General features: G+C 40.4%; 1 protein-coding gene across 1 annotated transcript in view; it reads left to right on the forward strand.

The window, feature by feature from the left end:
* The first annotated feature begins 4,073 nt into the window (after window positions 1–4,073).
* slc38a4 (solute carrier family 38 member 4) overlaps window positions 4,074–23,513 on the forward strand; it is a 37,335-nt gene continuing 17,895 nt past the window's right edge. The window contains exons 1-2 of the mRNA XM_052118405.1: window positions 4,074–4,203; window positions 22,845–22,984. Of these exons, the coding sequence (XP_051974365.1) occupies window positions 4,192–4,203; window positions 22,845–22,984 (152 nt within the window). The 5' untranslated portion in view covers window positions 4,074–4,191. The remainder of the gene's footprint in view (window positions 4,204–22,844; window positions 22,985–23,513) is intronic.

Genomic DNA, 23,513 nt, shown 5'->3' on the forward strand with positions numbered 1-23,513 from the left:
TGTGTATCAAGTTTGACGAATTGTCATATTTGTGTCCTTGTTGGTTTCATAAATTTTTGAAAAACATTTATAGCATTTTCAAATGGTGTAACCATCAAGTAAAGGGTATTTATATGGATCCGCCGGGGGGTCCACAGGGGGGCGCTAAATCGCAAAACAAATTTACACTTAAAACGTTAAAGTCGCCGTATAATGAAGTCAGGCATATGAGTATCATTTGAAAGATTAGAAGCTGAACTTTTCCACTTCTGCATTTATTTTACTTAAAATAACAAAATAATGCCACAAAACATTCGCGTTGGAAATTAGCGCCCCCTAGTGGTTGTGTGGTAGAAATATTTATATGAAAATAAAAGTATATCCCATAATAGACAAGTCATATATCAAATGAAAGCTCTCATTCTCAGGAATGTGACTGTATAGTTTATTGTGTTGCACTCATACCACAGTTCGAAAGACTTTCAAAAGAATCACAAAGTGAAGTATGATTTCTGTTAGTTATCAAATACAAATGTCTTATTTATGTGGCGGTCACTGCTGCTGTAAGCCCCAAATAGCCAAAAACGTTATATCTGTTTTTACCTAAAATATTTGCCATTTTTATACTTATATGTGTGCTTGCTTGGCAGAATAATCCAAAGTTATAGCTTAGATGTCCAGAACAAAATCTGCCATCCAGCAGGAAAAGCATGCAAAACAAATCATCAGAAAAGTATGTTTTTGACAATTAATGATTTTGTCATATAGGAGGATCTCAGCTTTCTAATGACCCCTAGATTGAGCTTGTAGTCCACTCAGAGGCCGAGATATTCACTGAAATAATGAGGGTGTTGCTTGAACTGTACATTAGACTGAATGTCTATGGACGAGCACATCTGTGAGGGGTAAAATGCATCGGAGGCCCCCCAACACCGCACATTTTGTATATCTCCCTTATCTGAGACACCCAATTCAGGGAGATATCCAAAATGTGTAGTTTTGGGGGCCTCCAGGAACAGGGTTGGGTCTTTTGGGGGGTTGTAACAGGTAAAGGTTGGGCAAGGAGGAGACGGGAACCGGCTGAAAAGTCAAAATAAAGTTTAATAAGAAACTCAACATAAAACAAACACAGACACACATGCAATGTGGCCGTGCATCTCTCTCTCTCTCTCTCTCTCGAATCGGCGTCCTCACTGCCCCTGATCAGCTGATTCAGCGCCGACCGTGCCCCATCACGGCCCAGCCACGCCCTCCTGGTCACAGGGGTTCTCTGAAAAATTTGGCATTTGTTTTGCAATTAGTCCACAATATAAATGGTGAACTTTTCAATTTGAGTGTGAAAAAATATATATACATATATATTATTTTTATCATGAATTTTTGAGTAACAAATATCCAGAAGTTTTCTTAGGTTTACTCCATTTGACTTCTGAACATAATGTGCCGTTTCAAAATTTTTTTTTTTTTAAATTTTTTTTAAGACTTCACATACAGTAATGAATTTCATTTATAATGTATTTATGAATAACTCTATTAAAGAAGATCTATGGGAAAATCACTGACCTGATTGTCTGGATGTTCTGCTACAAAACATCCATGTTTTGCGTCCATCTGTGTCAACACCCACCCATGAAGATGACCGCGTCCAGAAACAAACCGCTGGAAGCAGATGAGCAAACAAATGCAGCTGCGCATGCAACCTTTGCACGTTCTAAGCATGTTCTAGAACACACGTTGCATGCAGCAACAGCAAATTTACATTTACATGTATGCATTTGGCAGACGCTTTTATCCAAAGAGACTTACAGTGCACTTATTACAGGGACAATCCCCCCGGAGCAACCTGGAGTTAAGTGTCTTACTCAAGGACACAAATGGTGGTGACTGTGGGGATAGAACCAGCAACCTTCTGATTACCAGTTATGTGCTTTAGCCCACTACACCACCACAACTCCAAATAATGTTTTGGATGCATAAGCAAGTTTACATGGACACCAATCTGCTAATAACTACCAAAGATTATTATTAATTTTAAACGTGTTTATATGAGACTTGGAATCGTCCGATTAAAGCCCAAAGTATACACGAACGCTTAGCATCTGCGTACGATCGAAGGCTAGCCTTACAAAGTATACTTAATTTCACTGTGCATGCTTATGCGCTAGGACCACTCGCTAACTCCCCAAAGCACTTCCTCGCGTTCTACCCTCACTGGAATCCCCGCCGCCATTTTGGAAGTCGAGGGAAGTTCCTGTTGACAGACCCTCAACCTCTCGATTTTGATGAGGGAGCGAGCCAAACCTGATGTACGCTTCAGGCAGCTTTCGAGGGAAGGGGATATAACTTCAAATGGAATACAGCCATTAACTCACTGTCGTGACATGCTAGTTGACCATTAACGCTGAGTGTCCACGTACAGGACGCGTGACGCAAATTTGTGGTCCAAATGGGTGAGCTTTAGCTCCAAATGGCCTGTACAAACATCCAGCCTCGGTTGTGACGGGGATGTCCGCCTACTTGGATGTCCGCCTACTTGCTCCCCCCAGTTGGAGGTCTCCGGTCTGCAGCTATACTTATTAGGTCCTCGTGGTGGTGCGGTTACTCGCCTCAATCCGGGTGGCGGAGGACGAGTCTCAGTTGCCTCTACTTCTGAGACCGTCAATCCGCGCATCTTATCACGTGACTCGTTGTGCATGACACCGCGGAGACTCACAGCATGTGGAGACTCATGCTACTCTCCACGATCCACACACAACTCACCACACGCCCCATTGAGAGAGAACCACTAATCACCACCACGAGGAGGATACCCCATGTGACTCTACCCTCCCTAGCAACCGGGCCAATTTGGTTGCTTAGGAGACCCGACTGGAGTCGCTCAGCACGCCCTGGATTCAAACTCGCGACTCCAGATTGGCAGATTGTACTTTGTGCTCCTCCCCTTGCGTATTATTGGCCATTGTGACAGGGAGGAGGCAGGGGCCGGGTTGTGATGCTGCACACCCGGCCCCTAATCAGGCTAATCAGGGAAAAGAGGGATAAAGGTGACCGGAGGCGGCAGTTCGAGAGAGAGGGAGATGTGTTTATGTTTGTGTCTTTTTGTTTTATTAAAAGATGATGTATATTGTCAAGCCGGTTCTCGCCACCTCCTTTCCCAACATTTATCCTTTTGATACAATGGTGCCGAGACCCGGGAGGGAGGAGGTATCTGCCGTAGTAGAGTTTTCGCCACTACCGTCCACCGAAATCGGAGCAGCCGCGGCCATCCGCCGGGGGATGGAGGAGCCAGGCCACCTGAAAGCGGAGGAGCGGCTGCTGACCGCGAGGGGAGGAGGGCTACTAGCCGACTGCCTGGACTACCAGGCGCGGAGGAGACCCTACCAGCCGCTGAAATGCAGCGGGGTCAAGAGAGGACCAGCGACCGCAAGTGGGGAAGGGCTTCTGGCCGACCGCCTGGAGCGGGAGAACCACTGGGCAGGGGAGACACCTTCCATCCACCAAAAACGCGGCAGTGCGTTCCATCCACCAGGGGCCGGAGGACGGCCTCCGATCCGCCGGGGAGTCGCGGCTGTTGGTGGAGGAGTGGCCGAGGACCAAGCCATGGCGTATAGTATTTATTGTTATTGTTGTGTGGCTTCACTCCCCTTGTACATATGGTGTTTCTCAATTCTAAGAACGCAAAGAACAGACTTGCATTCTTGTGGAGACCAGTCTTGACAGGCTACCTTGAAAGAACGAATTCAGAATGACAGGAGTCAGAACGCATCTTTGCAAGAATATAGATGTGCTGTGAACTTCCTGTTGCACAATTAAGTGTGACAACACATTTGAAGCCAGTGAGAGAACAACTGGCATTATCACACACCAGTCACAGAATTATTATCATTACACCAGTGAGGTTTTGCAGGGCTAGTGACACGTTAAAAGAATGAAGTCTGTTAACAATCATTTCCCCCACCCTAATCCTAACCATATGGAGACTGTACGGTTAAGTACCCTGCAAGGAACAACCAGAGGCACCTTTCTCCCATCGTGATCGGATGCATCCTCTACATCCGGGTCCTTTTATTCATTCTCGATACTTGCGTTCTTGAATATTGGAATTTAACTTTGGCAGTGGATGATGACATCGAACAAGTCCACGAGAAAGAACACAAAGGAACGCACTTTGGCCTTTATCCCCTGCTCTTGACATCAAAACATAATCGCTCAATGAGTACCCAGGTCAGTTCAGCTGAATTATATTTTAACCCAAAAATATGCATTTTATGAATAGTAAAGTAAATTATGTAGGACTGGGTCAGTTTAATGTGTGTATCAGATATAAGATACATTAAGCTGCGTACACACTGCCAGCGACTTTGTCGCTGCAGGTCGCCAGTGGCTGGCGGTTACGTCGCTAGTGGCATTCCACTACTGGTTGCCTAGTAACGTTTATAAATGACATTCACGGATGTCATTCCATTGTTCTTGACAGCAAATCGCTTTTCTTGGCGCTAAAAACAAACATTTTGGAGGGAAAAGACTAAATATAAATGGAATCAGTACATAAAATGCTTTATATCAAAGATGAATGAGAAACAAGGCGTGCTGTTTGCCATAGCGGCTGTTTATCTGAGGTGAAAACGCAAACGCCGGTCTGTCTGGGTCCACAAAACCATTCCATCTCGGAGTCAGCACGGCAAGTACCACCGGCTGGATATACCATATCCATATCATAGAGCACTGGAACATTGCAAACAGCAAGAATTAGCCTTTCATCCATCTTTCCGTTACTGCAGGAGCTGAGAGAGAGAGAGAGAGAGAGAGAGAGAGAGAGAGAGAGAGAGAGAGAGAGAGAGAGAGAGAGAGAGAGAGAGAAGGATCACGTGAGCTCTCCCGTCTTCTCTCCTATTGGCTGTCGCTTCCGTTAGTCGCTCTTCATTTGAATAAAGTTGAACTTGTCTCAACTTTGTCGCGTCGCTGGACACGCCCACATCTAGTCCGCTAATGGTCGCGACAGCTCGTGTCGCCGGAAGTCGCTGTGCTCTCATTGAAAATGAATGGTATGAAGTCGCTGTTGCGCGCGATGTCGCTGGCAGTGTGTACGCAGCTTTAGTCATATTGTGTTTAAAATGCACTTGATATTAACTTCTTGTTTATACGTGTTATATAAAAGCAATATTATGCAAGTGCTGTTGTTAGCTGTAGGAAACACTGTTGCATTTAATCACATAAATGCTGATACAGTAGGGTCAGAAATTAAGGAGGGTTTGGGGCAAAAATTGCCCCAAAATTCAAAATGTGGGGCAAAAAAAAAAAACGGATGTGTTTAAAAAAATTTATTCATTAAACCTGCTATAGTTCATAATATTCTATTATAATGGTTACATGTGGCATAAAACATTAGTTACATTTTCAATCTTTGTATTTGATCAAATTGATGTATTTGACATATACAGATAAGACAAAGTCTGTTGTATATATTTTAGTCCAATAATGCAAGTACATTAGTGCAGATTGGTGGATTTTATTACATCAAAGTTCAGGAAAGCCGTTCCAAAATGACCCACAAATCTTTCTCCTAATTTTCGAGAGAGATGTCAAGATAAATGTCTAGAATAACTGGAGTTGAGGCAAGTGCATACCTGTGCTCTGAGACACACACACACACACACACACACACACACATTTCAATGGCCACATATGCTTACAAAAAGCATGTCAATGATTGATGGCTTTTTCTGTAAAACACTCGGCGGCTTTCTCGGAACAGAATGTACCAGAACTTCTGGAGTTCAAACACAAGCCAAAACAAGCTCAGAGCGAGAATACAATAACATTCGTCATCTAAAAGATAAGATCCACAAATTACACAATGATGATGATATTTTGGTCATCATGTCTGGTCGAAAACTTAGAACTTATCCCGTTACACATAGTGAGAGGGATTGATGAGAGTCGTGGGCTCTGTTCCCAAACTCCCAATGCAGCATATTTGGCTCAATTTTCCAGTTTCCTTCACAGGGAATGCAATTGCATAATGCGTTGTGACCGACTCAGCCAAACAATCCATCCAAGATGGCAAACAGAGTGAAAAGGAGGTCATTATAATTATTGGGTACAATAAGGCTAATAAGGCCCCTTTCATGAAAATGTCCTTTTTTTTTTTTCTGGTCGCAACGTTTGAAAAGAAATAACAAAGGATGGTTGTTTTGATTCAAATTCACCATTTAGAAATAGTTGGCGAAGGGGCATTTTGGGGTAAAAGCGGGGTTCGATATACTGTAGGGGCAATGGTTAAATCACATTTGGGATATCCTAACATCTCAAGTATGCTAAACAAATAAACCTCCATTGTGATTGGATCAGGCTCCGTCCACACAGTACGTTTTCGTTTAAAAACGCATCATTTTCTCTATGTTTTGGCCTCCCGTCCAAACTGAGATGGTTTTTGTCAGTAAAAATGTGTGTTTTTTTTAAAAGCACTCTCCAAAGTGGATACATTTTAAAACGCTGTCTTTGCGTTGTAGTGTGGACAACGAATTATTAATTTGAAAACGATTATGTATTTGTTGTCATGTGACGTAATCATGTGATCCAGTCAACCCAAAACAATCAAGATGGCGGCCCACGTTGAAGCGGCGTTATTGACGCTGACTATCACACCTGGAGTCACGAGTTTGAATCCAGGGCGTGCTGAGTGACTTCAGCCAGGTCTCCTAAGCAATCAAATTGTCCCGGTTGCTAGGGAGGGTAGAGTCACATGGGGTAACCTCCTCGTGGTGGTGATTAGTGGTTCTCTCAATGGGGCGTGTGGTGAGTTGTGTGTGGATCGTGGAGAGTAACATGAGTAGCATTAATCCCATTAATTTATCCCATAAACCATTAATATTCAAAGATTACTTATAAATCTTTAAAGACAGACCTACCCTGAGTTACGAGGTCGTTCATTGATGATATATGATTCCGTTTACGTTATCTCAACTTCATTGTTTAAAAATCCTGTATGATAGCAGAATTAATGGTAAACAACTACATTACCCATAGTGCAGCAGAGAAAGATCCACCAATCAGAGAACTGCAGCCAACGAAACCCACGAAACATGCCTCGGAGCGACCGTACGCTCCCATGACGCACTGTGAATGACGTAATCGAGTCGGTCTCCCGTCACCCTTAAACTACTTACTGTATATATTTGAACATATCAGGATATTTTGCAATAAACGTAAAATATATTATTTCTATACTTATAATCAACAACCTAAAACCAATAGTTATATATATTCCCATTGTTTTGTATTCAATGACATCATTCGCAATGCATCATGGGATTGTAGTCCATGCCTTCATGAAAGACAGTAAGTACAGTCTTGTACCTTTGTCTTTATGTCAATGGGGGGTTATTACCCCAAATACTATACTTTCACATTTAAACTCAATTGTGATCTCATCTCAATGTGATTCTTCGAGAATGCACTTTTAGAGTTAAAGGTTCTATATAGAACTCTAACAAAGAAGAATTTGTATTGTAGATTCTTTGTTCTGAATCTGTTGCACGAGACAGAAAGTTATGATCTGATCTGTACAGGATCTAAGCTTCCCACTGACAGAGAGTCTATTTCGGCTAAATGGGTCACTTGTAAATGTACCTGCCCTTCTAAAAATACCCACAGGCACTTCCAGTGTGCTGTACACCGTTCCGACGTATCAACCCTCCAGCTGATCCCAACAAGCCTTTCAAATTAGTGGATGCCGGCATTCACTGAAACTATGACTACGTTTGGAATCGCACATTACACATACTGGGTCATTCCTATTATGCAGTACTTTTTAAACTCTGTACCATCTAAAAAAGGGATATGCTTGAATTACAATTTAAGGAAGTTTTATAGTCCGATTGTTTACACAATGGCCAGAAAATGAACAGGATGGAAATAGAGCTAAAGTTGGCCATTGTTCCGTAAAGGATTGGGAGTCACATGAAGTTATCATTTTATATTCTTTAACCATCTTTTGAAATGTTTTATCGCTGTGGTGATTATATTATTTCATCAAACGGGGAGGAATGTTTTAACCTCCTGAGACCCTGCGTCCACATGTGAGGACATTACACGTTTTGGCTTCGCTATAGGCTATGCATAATTTAATTTCATTTAAACTGACTGATCTCAGTTCAGGAGAGTCTAGGCTGTCATTAAAGAGTTAAACTTTTGAAGCATCGAGTCATGTGACACAACAACATGGCGCTGATCACAGCAGAGTTTGTTTTTGGGAGAAGTGGCAACAAAACTACATCTTGGTAAGAAACCTAAATACATGTTCACATTAAAAACTATTTGACTCAAAACATTAGAGTCTCTAGTTTCATCCGATATGCCATTTTTCAAATTGTATTGATTTATCACGAAACGGCACGCTGTTAAACACAATGACCACGTATGTGGACTATAGGCCAATCTTCCTAAAATATCCAATATTCACTGCATTATCACACCGCATCCAAAAACTGATAAATGTGTCTTTCAGAGGCTTTATATGGAGTTATGATGAACATAAGGTGCATTTCAAACTGTTCTGAGACCAGTGCAGACAGACAGCACACTGGAGGTTAAGTCATGCACTAAATAGGGAGCAAGGGAGCATCCTATAGCTCTCTATAACTGTTCTGAGACCAGTGCAGACAGACAGCACACTGGAGGTTAAGTCATGCACTAAATAGGGAGCAAGGGAGCATCCTATAGCTCTCTATAACTGTTCTGAGACCAGTGCAGACAGACAGCACACTGGAGGTTAAGTCATGCACTAAATAGGGAGCAAGGGAGCATCCTATAGCTCTCTATAACTGTTCTGAGATCAGTGCAGACAGACAGCACACTGGAGGTTAAGTCATGCACTAAATAGGGAGCAAGGGAGCATCCTATAGCTCTCTATAACTGTTCTGAGACCAGTGCAGACAGACAGCACACTGGAGGTTAAGTCATGCACTAAATAGGGAGCAAGGGAGCATCCTATAGCTCTCTATAACTGTTCTGGAGATCAGTGCAGACAGACAGCACACTGGAGGTTAAGTCATGCACTAAATAGGAAGCAAGGGAGCATCCTATAGCTCTCTATAACTGTTCTGAGACCAGTGCAGACAGACAGCACACTGGAGGTTAAGTCATGCACTAAATAGGGAGCAAGGGAGCATCCTATAGCTCTCTATAACTGTTCTGAGATCAGTGCAGACAGACAGCACACTGGAGGTTAAGTCATGCACTAAATAGGGAGCAAGGGAGCATCCTATAGCTCTCTATAACTGTTCTGAGACCAGTGCAGACAGACAGCACACTGGAGGTTAAGTCATGCACTAAATAGGGAGCAAGGGAGCATCCTATAGCTCCCTATAACTGTTCTGAGACCAGTGCAGACAGACAGCACACTGGAGTTTAAGTCATGCACTAAACAGGGAGCAAGGGAGCAACCTATAGCTCTCTATAACTGTTCTGAGACCAGTGCAGACAGACAGCACACTGGAGGTTAAGTCATGCACTAAATAGGGAGCAAGGGAGCATCCAATAGTTCTCTATTAAGTGCGTTCACAACTAAAATCTGATCAAAAGTTCAGTTTCAGGCTGCAGATGATGTTTAGTTGATACTGATAATTCTTTTAGTAGAAACTGAAGATAAACTTTTAGGGGAGCCATATTTCTTTATTAGTCTCTTGTTTGATTGATTCTTGTACAGTTATGTGATTTCGCTCGAGCACTTTCACGTGTATTTACATTGAGTTGTGTCTGCACTGATATGTGTGCTTACTCAAAAAAAAAAAGAAAAACAAAGCAAAGTCATCTGAATGAATTTGGCACTCTGTAAGTGATCTTGTGTTCAGAGACTAAACAAACATGTAGATACTCGATGGACTAGATTCTTCAACATTTAGAAAATCTTTTTTTTTTTAAACTCATGCCTTATTATGTAATATGTTCTATACATATTATATAATTAATACTGACAATATTAGTACAAACGAATACTGTTTTATTCTCAGGAGACAACTCGACATCTGTCATGTGTAACTCTTTCCCTGCTGAGCAGACCGGTTTAACCAGCATTAGTTTGCATGCTGATTCAGGCTGTTTGTGCTGGAGAATACAATGAGCAACTGTGCAAAATAAACTTAAACATGTACAGATATTAATCAATATAAAACATCAGTGCAGAATAATACATTTTTACATACAATATTGTGAAAGCACCAATACAAAAAAGTTACAAAATATGCCAGTAATAGTGTTAAAAACAGTATAAATGAAAATATACTGTATATAAAATAGAATAGCATGAGTTCAAATAAAATATTTGATTTGTTATTTGTCAAACCAAGTCTGTACACTTCTGGACATGCAACCTAAGCATCAGATCATATATCTAGAATATGATGCATGTATTATATGTCATTTCTGGGCAGCAGTTCATGCCATTAAAGGTGAAGGAAACCTCATGACTGTTCTCTGTCATATGCATTCAACAACCACGAAAAATCAAAAGCCATTTCAGAGCCAATGTAATCTCTGATTACACACAGAAACCGGTTTCTCGTGAATGACTCTCTGGATGAGGGAGACCACCAGAATAGACCTGCGCGCGCCTGTCTTGTTGGTGTAATTTGATGCTCAAGAAAGGTTTGCATCACATGGTGGAAATTTCCACGCGCTCCTCCCTGTTAAATGGTTTGATGTGTCCACTCGTGTCTTTTTCACCCTGAGAGATTTGCGCTAATTCCAGGTGGGTTCTCACATGCACACATATTAGTTAATCCGAAGAAAGGTGAAACATTGCCTTTGCAGCACTGGTGATTGCTGTTGCACGAGATGTATCGGTACATTAAGAAAGCATCACTTAATGTGAACGAACCGACCAGCAGTGTCATTATGTCTAAGAATGAGCTTTTTACATGTTATATGAATCGTTTTTTAATGCATGTTATTGTTGCATCGCTTAAATTACAAATTTGCATGCAACAATTTTACAAAAAAAAAAAAACTACTGTAGGAACTGAAGGGTGTTGCATTATTGGGTCTTTTAAGAGTGCAAACGTTAAAGCAAAATATCTGAAACTTTAAGGTTTTCTCTTTACTATTAAATGTGAAATAAGTGGACTTTAAACAATACATTTTAATGTTGTTGTTATTATTATTATTATTATTAATGGGAGCCTATTGTTTTGGTGTCGCGCGGACAAAGCGTTTGTTTGGCGCGCGCGATCTGGACCAGCGAATCAAACGTGCCGCATTAAAGCATCTTTATACAATTTATATAGATTTCTCATTTAGACGTGTGTGTGTGTGTATATATATATATGATTCTAGAGCACTGATGTACTTTTATTATGTTTGGGTCAGGAAGAAAAGTTTTGTTTGTGTGTGTGTGTGTGTGTGTGTGTGTGTGTGTGTGTGTGGCGCATTTCATTGTTTTTCAGCAATTAAGAAAACAACAGAGTTCCGTGAATTTTAAATGTAGTTTGGAGAAAAATATTATTTTTTCATTTGCACATTTGTCTTGTTTTTTCAAGTCCAGTCACTTGTTTGTTTGGTTTTTTACACTTAAGCCAACTTGATTGGCCAAAGTAATTCTGCATAAGAATGATCTGTCTTTAACTCTTCTACTCCATTTCCAGTGTAGTTGTATTGAGGTTTATGGTAATCTGGAACATTCTGTGATGTGTGATCCACCCACCGATACTCAGCTCATTCACACACACATTAAACTGACTTAGTTGCTGAGGCCCTTTATTAATAATTCATGATTTACAGGTGGAACAATTGATTTGCTAACCTGTGTTTGCATATTAATTACTGTTAACATAGGGTTAAACTTCTAAGTTTGTACGTTTAAAAAGTTTTTTTTTTTTTACAATTTCTGATGTAATTGTATTTTAAAAGATGCAAACAGATGCAAAAAAAATAAAAAATGTGAAGGATCTTCACACCACTCTTGCTATACAACAGTTCAAAGTGACGACGGTTGTCAAGCTCCCAAAAGGCCATAAAACTAGTGCATACAACTTGTTTTGCAAGAGTTTTGTAGGCAAATGATAGCATTTGTGAGGAACAAACCCAAATGTAAGGCCTTATTTACTAATAATCTTTCCCTCCACCGAAGCTTATGTCAAGCACACCTTCAAAATTCAAAAATGGCTCTGGTTTGGAAGAAAATTAGGGGAGTAAATAATAACAGGATTTAAATTTTTGGCTTAACTGTTCCTTTTGCCCTTGGGTACATTTACAAAGTTGATTTTGGGTCACCCAAAACATGTCGAGCAGCAACATTTTAAGATCAAATATCAAGACCGAACTCACTATGCAAACACTACATGGAGCCCGTTTCACAAACACTCTTATCTCTAATGGCGAAATCTAACTATCCATCTATCCGTCCGTCCATCCCACTTTTTGGGCATTCACTCCAGTTTGCTTGGAGTCCCAGTGTAGTAAACTCAGTTTTAACATAATGGTAACTCGTTCACTTACATAACTTAATCAGTGACGATGTGTCATGATTCTTTGAACTCTAGTAACCTCACTGGTAGGCTTTGCTCATGAAAGACAGCTGTCAATCATTTCAGCTGTACTTCCTGTGGAATTTTTTTTGGTGTGTTTGTTCATTGACATCAAACCTGACGTGGCACATTTAAAAACTGAATACATAAATGATACTTGAAGCTCATGCTGATGTTGATGGCAGATATGGTAAATTGGGTTGTCTAGAGTCTACAGTAGACAAATCTAGACTCTAGATGTTGGGCTAATGTGGAGTGTATGATCACTTTTGAGAATCAAATGTGAGAATGAGGTTCTGAATTTAGCCAGTCATTTTTACTGAAAGAAGTCTTTGTTGCACCGTCTGGGTTGTTACCAGCACATGAGGTCATAAATGATGTTTTTCACTGAGCTGTTCAAAGCCAAACTAATGTCTAAAGCTTTAAAGTATTGGACCTTCGTCACCATTTACCTTCAGTGTTCGTTATTTACCTCGCCAGAGCTGTATTTTTCCTTAGAGAGTGAGTGGAAGTACGTATGTGTTCTAGTACGTCACTGATGTCACAAGCAATGAGCAAATCAATTAACTGATAAGATGGTGGACAGAGGGATGAAACCAAGGACAAGCTTTTTCAAGTTTGCTCTTTTGACCACGAGCCCATATGGATGCTGTCAACATGTGCACTACAACTTTTTTGGGATATTCCCTTCCGCACAGTCACATGGATTGTCCACGTGTCTAGGATAACAAGGCTGTATGCAGACAGTCTGTGTGTACTGTGTTGATGACAAAATTTGAGTCACCATCAAAAAATAAAGTTTAATTTCACCATGTTTTACCATACGGAAGTCATACAGAAGACCAAATTATACTTTGTTTTTTTGGTAGAAAATCAGTAAAATTTTTAACTCTTGGTGGCTAGAGGGTTTATGATAGAGACCCCAAATTTGGCAAGATAGTAGAAGAGACCATTTCCTGTCAATGTGCCAAATTTCACCATGTTTTACCATACACAAGTCATAGACTTCCTGTTCAAATTTGCAGCAGAAGAATTCTAAAGACCAAAGTATACTTAGTTTTTCTGCGTGCCGATACATCTCGTATACTTCAGTCTTTAGAATTCTTCTGCTGCAAATTTGAACTGGAAGTCTATGACTCCTGTATGGTAAAACATGGTGAAATTTGGCACATTGATAGTAGCTGACATGCTTTCCTATCTTGCAAAATTTGGGGTCTCTATTGTAAACCCTCTAGCGCCACCAACAGCTCAAAGTTGTACAGATTTTCTACCAAAAAAACGAAGTATAATTTGGTCTTTAGAATTCTACTGCTGCACATTTTAACAGGAAGTCTATTGACTCCTGTATGGTAAAACATGGTGAAATTTGGCACGTTGATTGGAAAGAGTCTCAGTTACTATCTTGCCAAATTTGGGGTCTCTATCGTAAACCCTCTAGCGCCACCAACAGCTCAAAGTTGTACTGATTTTCTACCAAAAAACTATGTATAATTTGGTCTTTAGAATTCTACTGCTGCATATTTTAACAGGAAGTCTATGACTGCTGTATGGAAAACATGGTGAAATTTGGCACATTGATAGTAGCCGACATGCTTTCCTATCTTGCCAAATTTGGGGTCTCTATCGTAAACCCTCTAGCATCACCAACAGCTCAAAGTTGTACTGATTTTCTACCAGGAAAAACTAAGTATAATTTGGTCTTTAGAATTGTTTTGTTGCTCTTAAAAGTGAAGCAGCTCACGCCATTTCAGTTTTTTCATCGAGTTGGCAGATGTTCCTTCTCTGTAGGTTAATTTATACTTGTAATGTAGTCTAGAGGCATGTGAAGGGTTGAGGAGGGGGTAATCTTACAGCTGGTGGAGAATATGAGTCCTGCGCTTGACATCCACTTGTGCAACCCACTTGAGAAATATTTGCACAGAGACTGTGATGCCATTTCACCCATGAGTTAAAGTCGACATGAAATCAAAATGGATCCGATTAACTTTCTTAATACAAGTTCCTGGTGTTATTAACCACCTGTCATATAGGGACACTTTACACCATCAAATCAACTCCCGATGGATAAAGTCTGTCTCCCATGATGTAAGTTAAATGGGTTGCACTTGCCATTTGATGTTGACTTATCTACTTAGCTACTGTGCAACTGCACCAAACTATGTTGTTTTTATTGAAAGAATATCTTGAGAACTGACAGCTGTCTGTCACATCTTCCTTTTCTCTCACTTATGTAATATTTATCTTTCTTGCACATCTGTGGTATAAAAAATCATTTTTTAGGCTGTTTGAGCAGCAATTGTGTGTGAAATGTTGCTTCATCTTGAGGCATCTCTCTCAACACAACTCTGTTTCTATGACAACCGCGCCCACACCAACTATGTTTCCAATGGCAGGACATGTGACAGTGATGTTTTTCGTTTTCTACAGTACAGTGGTCTTATAAATTTAGTACGTTTAGTTATTTTTATATGCACAAATGTATTGTCCAAACATTGCTACCAGCCGATAAAAGCAATTATCTGCACTATTGATAATTACTTTGAATTAGGTTTTACTAGCCATGTTTCCATACAAGTTTGATTAATTATTATTATTATTAATAATTTATGAGCAAAATTGGAACATTGCAAAAACTAAAACGTTTTTAGAATAAAGCTGCATTTCCATCCCATGTGTTCCCCAGTCACTTCTGGGAAACTTGCGCAAAATAGAAATGAAAAGTTGAAGCCACTGTGGATCCTCTAATAAATGTAATAAATTGCAAACTCTGCAACACTCTGACAAACTTAAGGTTTGCTAGCATTTAGCTATCGTTATAAGCAGATGTTTTTCTAAATAATCGGATATTCGTATCAGCACAAATTATGTTTTGGTGCATCCCAAGTTTTTATTTAAATTTCTTTCAAAGTTGTGTAATTCAATATCAGTGATTTTGAAGGTAGCAGAACCACCACAACTGTTGGAATCGACTAATGTTGTCACGGTAACAAAATTTCAGTAGTCTGTACCGATACCAGTTACATTTCACGGTTCTCGATACCACAGCAAAAATATGCTAATATTATAATGTGCTATTGAACACACCAGTTTATTTATTTTTAATTATTTTAATAATTATTATTATTAATTTAATTTCATCATCAAAATGGTGTTTAATCAATACGTTCTTAAAACTTTTTAACATGTCATTGCATTTTTTTTTTTTTTGCCAAACTTTTATTTCAACAGATGTCTTGCTTGTGATACTTTGATTAATTAGTATTATTACAGAGATATTATTACTATTAAGTTGTACCATATTTTTATTCAATTTCTTCAATTTCAGGCATCTAGATTTTATTTTGAATCGTGCTTTTATTATGACGCGTTTTTGCCGGATGCTTCACTTTTCTGGATAAACAGTTTGCGATCATTGAAGACTTTTAAGTCATGTCTGAAATCTCTTTAAACTGGCCTTTAAGTCTGACCAATGAAATGTAGGACACAGTTTTGGAGTGTTTTTGTGTATTTGACATTACTGGTGTTTGTGTATGTGGTCATTTTGAAATGTTGTTGTGTTTTAAATTGTATTACTGTGACACACTTTGGTTAACTGTTGTTTTAAATGCGATATAAATAAAGCTGAGATTAGAGCGCAGATGCTTTGATTTTAATTATATAAATGTATATTTTACATGATTCACAATGGATAAGTGCTCCGCTTTGTCATCTTATACAATGTGAATGATTCTCTAGGGTTGTATTTATTTAAGGTACACATCTCTTCCACAGTAAGATTGCAGCCTTTAGCGGTTTAATAAATCATGCTAGGGCATGTCACGAATTTAATTTGATTCATTGTCAATTTCAGTGTACAAGAAGTAACAGAGCACGCATTCAAAATAAGCCTGTGAGCATTTTAAAGCTGTCGCGTGTCAGTCATACTGTGCGCTGGTACCGGATAGATTCGGTGCTCGGTACTACCGCTACTGCAGAAACACCGGTACGTTACATCTTTTTTATTTTAGTATCGACTTGGTACCGAAGTACCGGTACTTTTGACAACACTAGTATCGACAAATGTTTTTTGCTAAATAAGCAGATATCGTATTGGCACACACATTTTGTATTGGTGCATCACTAGCAGTGGTCGACCGATATATCGCAGAGGCCGATAAATCGGCCGATATTCTGACGATGCCGATACATTTTCCCATTTGGCCAATTTGTTTTTTGAAGGTGCTGAAAATCGCCTGATTGCATGTGAAGTGACCAATGCATGTAAACAACCAGTCACGGTTCATTTAGATGTTACATGCCATCATGTTACTACAATAATAGACTGGTGTGCAACAGTGTCAATTAAACAGTCCGAACATCAGACATATTTGAGCTCATAATGTTAAAGTGCTCGTACATTTCATTCCCTCTCTCCTCAACAGTTCCCTGTAACTTTTAACTATCTTTTCTAATGATAAAAGGCAAATATCAATTAATTTAATATCAAATACCATCTGCAAATACGCAGAAATCCCATTTAAAAAGATGCAATTCACGAACCTCTCGAACATCTAGTGTTTTCTTCCCGTCGAGCGCTCGTCTAATATCTTCCTCTGAAGCGTGTATTATATCAGCCAGAATTAAACACTTCACTATCGGTATCGGCAGATGTCTTTTCTAAATAATCAGATATCAGATATTGTGCATCTGGGCATCCCTAGGTATTTTAATGTGACGTTGAGGTTTGGATTAGCCTACTTCTGCGTGCAAGTTTGAGGTGTTTTTAAGGGGTGATGGAGTGAATCTTTGGTCCTCCGTGGGCTTTGACCCTTGATCCAGAGCAGCTGATTGGCTGGTTGCGATGAGAGGAGTGACTCCATATAAGGAAAGTCTTCCGTGCACAGGAAACCTCTTTCTCCTTGAGACTGGAGCACCTGCATCCAGACAGTAAGAACTGGCTTTTTACTATGACTTGGCATATTCGGCCAATAATTTGATGCATCATTCAGACGTAATACTGATATCTGCATCAAGCACTTTTACTGGCGTTATGTAGTTACTGAAGAGATTTTAGGGGACACTTTGTGATAATTAATATATTCTCTGGCTGATATTTTGCTTTTATATGCCTGTTTTAATGCGTGTATTGATGATTTGGAAATCTAGTATGCAAAACAATAGTGCCAGTTAATGTAGTCCGGTTGATGCAGGGATATGAACCAGTTCATTTTGAAGTACATTTTACAATTCTGTGTATGTGTGGATGGTGTTGCATATGGGTTAAAACTCGGAAGGTTGCTGGTTTGGTTCCTGCGGGAAGTGACCCATCACTATGGTTTTTTAGTTCCCTGCATTAAGTGTCCTGAAAGTTGCTTTGTAAATTGTTTGTCAGTAAAATTCGGTTCTAATTGTGTTTCTGATGACTTTACTATTTATTTCCCGGTGCACATTTGTGCGCTTTTGGTCAGTGACCCCAAAATGTGCTTGTATGCAGATTGGCGGCTACTGTCTGCCCATCTGCCTCCACGAACCGAGCCAGGCCGTCCGATATCTTTGTCCCTATGGACACCCTCCCAAATTCTTGCCCCAGTGCAAACAGAAGTTTATGCAATGCATTGCTTATCTCAAACTTACTTTGGAAGCTAGTGGTGCAGGTGGGCAGAGCTTCACGCTGAGTGGTTGCCAATAGGAGTGTCGTGATTGGTTGAAAAGGGCCCTCCCTCTGCCCTTTAAAGCTGCCACTTGCTTCCAGTGCTAAAACGAAGCTCATCACTTTACTGTCAACACTTCTTTCGTTCTACAGTTTACCGGCTCGTGCTGTGAGTAACCAATCCACTGGAAACACTCATTATAACCTGGTTAAAGCTTGAGAACTCTATTAAGATGGGGTGTGTGTGTGCGCGCTTTGGTGGGAATATGTGTGTGTGGTCGGTGTCACTGCTGGTTGTTTAGTTTAGGAATGCTGTTTGAAGTACAAACACAGACTATCTCTTTGAAGAGCAAGTGTTTCTCATGTCGTAAATGTCTCAGGTCATCTCCAGATCGTCCTTAGACCAGTCTGAAGCTAACAGAACTAGCGTAGACCGCTATAAATCAAGCCATACACCGAGACTGCACGTTAGCTCCCTTGGGAGTGACTTTGATTAGATCCTGCAGCATTTTGTTGTTCATTTGAATTTGGAGATTTCGCCGTTTGATTACCGTTTGCTATCATTGCGGCCTAGGAGAAGTTTTATGAATGCAAAGATGTGCGTTGACTAGCTGTTTGAAGAGACTGTCAGATCTCTGAATATCTGTTAAAGGTTCAAGGTGTGGTCAGATTTCGTTTGTTTGCCGTCTTCATTGCTCTGCACTGGTTGTTCTGGTTTCATGGGACTTGAGTTTGTGTCTGACATATTTGTGCTGCTGAAGTTGCATCATATTTAAACGCTTAGTACAAATTAAGGGTGGGCGGTATGACTTAAATCTTGACTTTTTGTATCAATATTAACGTTAACGGTGTATATAGCCTACAATAGATTTTTTGCATGTGTGTTTTGTAAACGTTTATAACAATTTTGGTAAACAGAAGACTCAAAACCGCAAAACTATTGTGTTGATGAACCAGTTTTAAAGCTATAGCAGATATGCACGCACACCTGTCAAATTATTTCGATATTAATGGTGTAAGTTGTCACATTGTTCGACAGTCGTAAACCACTAAACTTTGCGTTGTGCCCAACACCTCATAATAACAACTTAGTTTTCATCTTGACTTGTTTGGGATTACCCAATCAGCGCAATTACAGGCACTTTTAAAAGTTTGATTTCATCTTCACACTAAAGCAACAATTACAATGTACACACAATTGGCCTCGGCGTTGAAAGACAGATTATAGTTGTCATGTATACTTGGACAGACTAATAACGAGGGTTGTTATAACTGCCTGTTGTACCTCGATTTATAATAGCGCATGTAAACGTACCGAATGTGTCTTTTGTTTCGATGAGCCCATTTCAACGCTGTTAAATTGCCGATATATGCACGCCTGTGACTTCACGTCAATTGAATTCTGTAATGCGGCAAGTTGCGACAATGTTCGGCAATCGTAAACGACTAAACTTTGCTTCTGTTGTTGCTTCTTGACTTGTTTGGGACGTCCTTTGCGCTCTATTGCATTATTTAATCAGTACGTTTACATGCACTTTTAAAAGTTTGATTTCAGTCGGACTAAAACGTTTAAATCATTTTTTTAGTTTTTAAAGTCATGTAATGTAATATCCTAAATGTTTCGAAATGGGGCTAACATACCTAGATAACGCGATAGTAGCTCGGCTTCGTCCAGCATGCATACGCGTTAATCGTACCGCAATTAAATGCAGCGTTGCAATTAGAAGGACAAAATGACCGGTGGCTTTTATTTAACACCGTCTCAGATGACGTCTTCAACTTGTCATGTATACTTGGAAAGGCCGATAAAGACTGTAGCTTGATTTATAACCGTGCATATAAATGTACTGAATGTTCATTTGTTTCGATGAGCCAGTTTAAATGCTGTTTTAATTTCCGATATACGCACATATGTCAATTGAACTCTTTAATGCGTCAAGCCGAACAAAACTTTGCTTCGCGTTGTGGCTAACAAAACATCTTTATAACAAGTTACTTGTCTTGACATTTGTTTGGGTTGCAAGTTGCGACATTGTTCGGCAATCGTTAACAACTAAACTTTGCTTCTGTTGTTGCTTGTTGACTTGTTGGGACACCCTTTCGCGCTCTATATCGTCACATTACAGATGTTTCTTCCTCTCGATTACACGTAAATGACATAAAGCAGTCCTGTCCGATCTCTATCAGTCCTCGCACTTCTTCCATTGCACAATATTTACCATTATACCAGCCAATCTCCGTTCCAGTAAGCGGACCAAACCTCAGTCAATTCATGCACAAAAGATTGCATGTTTTTCCCCGTCTTTTGGGCCAAGTGTACTTTCAGAACGAGACCCGTGGAACGTTTTCAACTTTCCAGAAGTCCGTCGTTTACAGCTGAATCCATCCCTTTGGCTGTGTTCTTGAATTGTATCAATGAGGGCTTTGTCTGTAAAGAGGAGGATTGTGGGTAATTGGGTGTAAGAATGGTTTTGGCTTATTAACTGGCTCATCGGAGGCTTATGTAATGTTCTCCATCTCATTAGGCACTCAAGAAATGGCTTGGGCAGAACGGTTTGTGCTGCTCACATGGGCTGCAAATAGCTGACCGGGGGCCAGTGAGCGATCGGTGCTCTTAACAGGTGTGTGCTGGAGTCGAGCTAAACAGGGCTGATTCCAGAGCGCACACGTCATGGAGACAAACAGATGCACTCAACCCAAACACTGAACAAACGCATGCTTTGTGAGGAGCGAGATATAGATTACTAGTGCAACACTGCTCAATTCAGAATTTGTTCCATATTGAGTGTGTGTGTGTGTGTGTGTGTGTGTGTGTGTGTGTGTGTGTGTGTGTGTGTGTGTGTGTGTGTGTGTGTGTGTGTGTGTGTGTGTGTGTGTGTGTGTGTGTCAGATCCACCTTGTCCATCACAATATGTGATTATGGAGGGCTTAGTGGTTTAAAATCTGCTAAAGTAACCACAAGGTTGCTGGTTCAAACCCGAAAAGGCCAATTCATAAGCTACAATCATTGTACTTTTATTCCAGTGTTGTTGTACTTGTAGTAAAAATGTACTTTTAAGAACTTTGGAAAAGAAAGTTTCTGAAAAATGTAAAAAACATGATATTGAGTGCATTTACATGCACATTCTTACACCGGTTATACTTAATAAGCTGACAGCATCATGTAAACAGCTTAACCTTTTAAGATCCAATGCGAGAAAATAAAATAATTTGAATAACTACAATCTTGACCAAATCAAAATAGATATCGTTTGAAAGCTTAGATGTTCTTTCCAATACATGTAGACATTATAACCTGAACTGAACAAGTGTTTTGAAATTTGCAGACAAATCAGAAGTGTTGCGCTGTACTTATTATTGCGATCAGTAAAAACATCAAACTGATCAAATATCCATGTGTCATATGTTGTTGGAAAGATCTCAAAGAGTAAAATACAACCAGACTATTTGTTTTACTCACAGATAAAAATATAGCGAGTAACAGTCTTTGACTATTATGTTGGTGTTGCTTATATGTTGCGTTTATGCTTATAACTTCACAAAAAATAAACACATGCAGTTACTTCGAGGAGGCGATTATCTTTCAATCGAGTCCACACACAAGATAATCAGATGTATAGATCATTAGATAATCCACATGAAGCACAATGTTACATATGACCACCAGGAGATGGCGCCAAATACACGACACAGACTCAATGATGACTCAAATGACACAGAATGAAACGCGCATACTAAAATCTCATATACATGTTGTTGTTGTTGTCTTTTTTGTTTTTGCATGTTCAGAATTATTTGTTTTTGTTTTTCGGTACTTCTCAGCATGTTGGTATGCATCAACGCTCTCTGATATTTGTTCCAAAAAATATTTCCTCCTCATTCCCTTAACTGTGTTACACTGGTGCCGAAACCCGGGTAGGAGGAGGAATGCCCATCGCCGAGTCCTCAACACTGCCGTCCACTCAGGGGAGCTGTCATCCTCCGGGGGACGAAGAAGCATGACTGCCCGGACGTGGGGAAACGGCAATGGAGCATCTGCCAGGGGTGGAGGAGTGCCCTGCTGTCCCCCAGAAATGCCGATGGGTCGAGAGAAGACCCTCCTCTCCAACCATCTGGAGCGGTAGGGCCGGAGTGTCCCCACGGGTCGCTGGGAATGCGGAGGGGGGTCTGACTCCGGTCCACCCGGGGAGTGATCGAGGACCATGTAACAGGCATCCCTCCTCCTTCCCGGGTTTCGGCACCAGTGTAACAGAGTTAAAGGGAAAGGAGGAGGCGAGAACCGGCTTGACAATATAAATAATATTTTAATGATCATCTTAACCAAAAACACAAAAACATAACCACACACAGGACAGCTGCATATCATTCTCTCTCTCTCCCCAATCTCACTGCAATTGGAGACGGGTGTATGCACCCTTACAGCTCTCTCTCCCACGACGGACGCTCGACCACACCCCCACTGCCCTTAAGGGGCTGTCACACGATTCACCTCAGTGTTGATGAATGCAATGAACGTCAGCGTCACACCCATCGCCCTGCATGCGTCAAGTAGTGTAACGTGGTGCTAAAAATCTTAATTATTTAAACTTTGACCCCACTAATCTTTCAAAGCATCAGCCAAGTGCATCCTTCCTATTCAGTCAACAGAGTTGTGTCCCACTCCTTAAACATGATTCTGTTCTCTAATCAAGTTTCTCTGCATGTGTTTCCAGGCTTACTTTTCCTTCCCCAACGCATCTGTAAACATGAGCCGGATTGAGCTGAAGAAAGTGTGCACGGAGGCGGATGACGAGAGCAGCGTGGACGATCCCTACACAGAACCCATCGATTCAGAGAAAGCCACCATAAGCAGGTCAGAGACGCGTGAACCGGTAATGCCAGACATTGTGAGGCATAGCTTTGTATTAAATCATCCCGCCAAGGCAAACAAATAATCCTGTTTGCTCCTGTTCAAATGTCCTAGCTTGGTTTGGCGTGTTTTTAACTCTAAACTTGCCAAATTGCAAAACCTGCATGTCAGAGCATCTAAAAAGCAAACGACCTGCCATTTATATCTTTAATGCATCCTTTATTAAAGCTCAGATTATAAGGAAGTGCATCGTAAACAAACTACAATAATGGCATTTCTCTGTGCGGTCAGCGCCACGTCTATGAGTCGTGTGAACGGAGGCGTCCTCTGGCACGTGTTTCGTGCGCGTTTGCTGTAGCGACATTAATAACGTGATCGATTGCAACTTATTGAATCACAACACAGTTGCACATGTGTCACCTGTGAATCTTATTGTGAAGTAAATGGCCGATATACAGCTCTAGTAAGTTAAAGATGATTTTTTTGGCAGTGAAATTTTACTGAATTAAACTTAATTAAAATTTGAATTCAG

The sequence above is a fragment of the Xyrauchen texanus genome, chromosome 45, assembly GCF_025860055.1.
Source record: "Xyrauchen texanus isolate HMW12.3.18 chromosome 45, RBS_HiC_50CHRs, whole genome shotgun sequence".
Lineage (NCBI taxonomy): Eukaryota > Metazoa > Chordata > Actinopteri > Cypriniformes > Catostomidae > Xyrauchen > Xyrauchen texanus.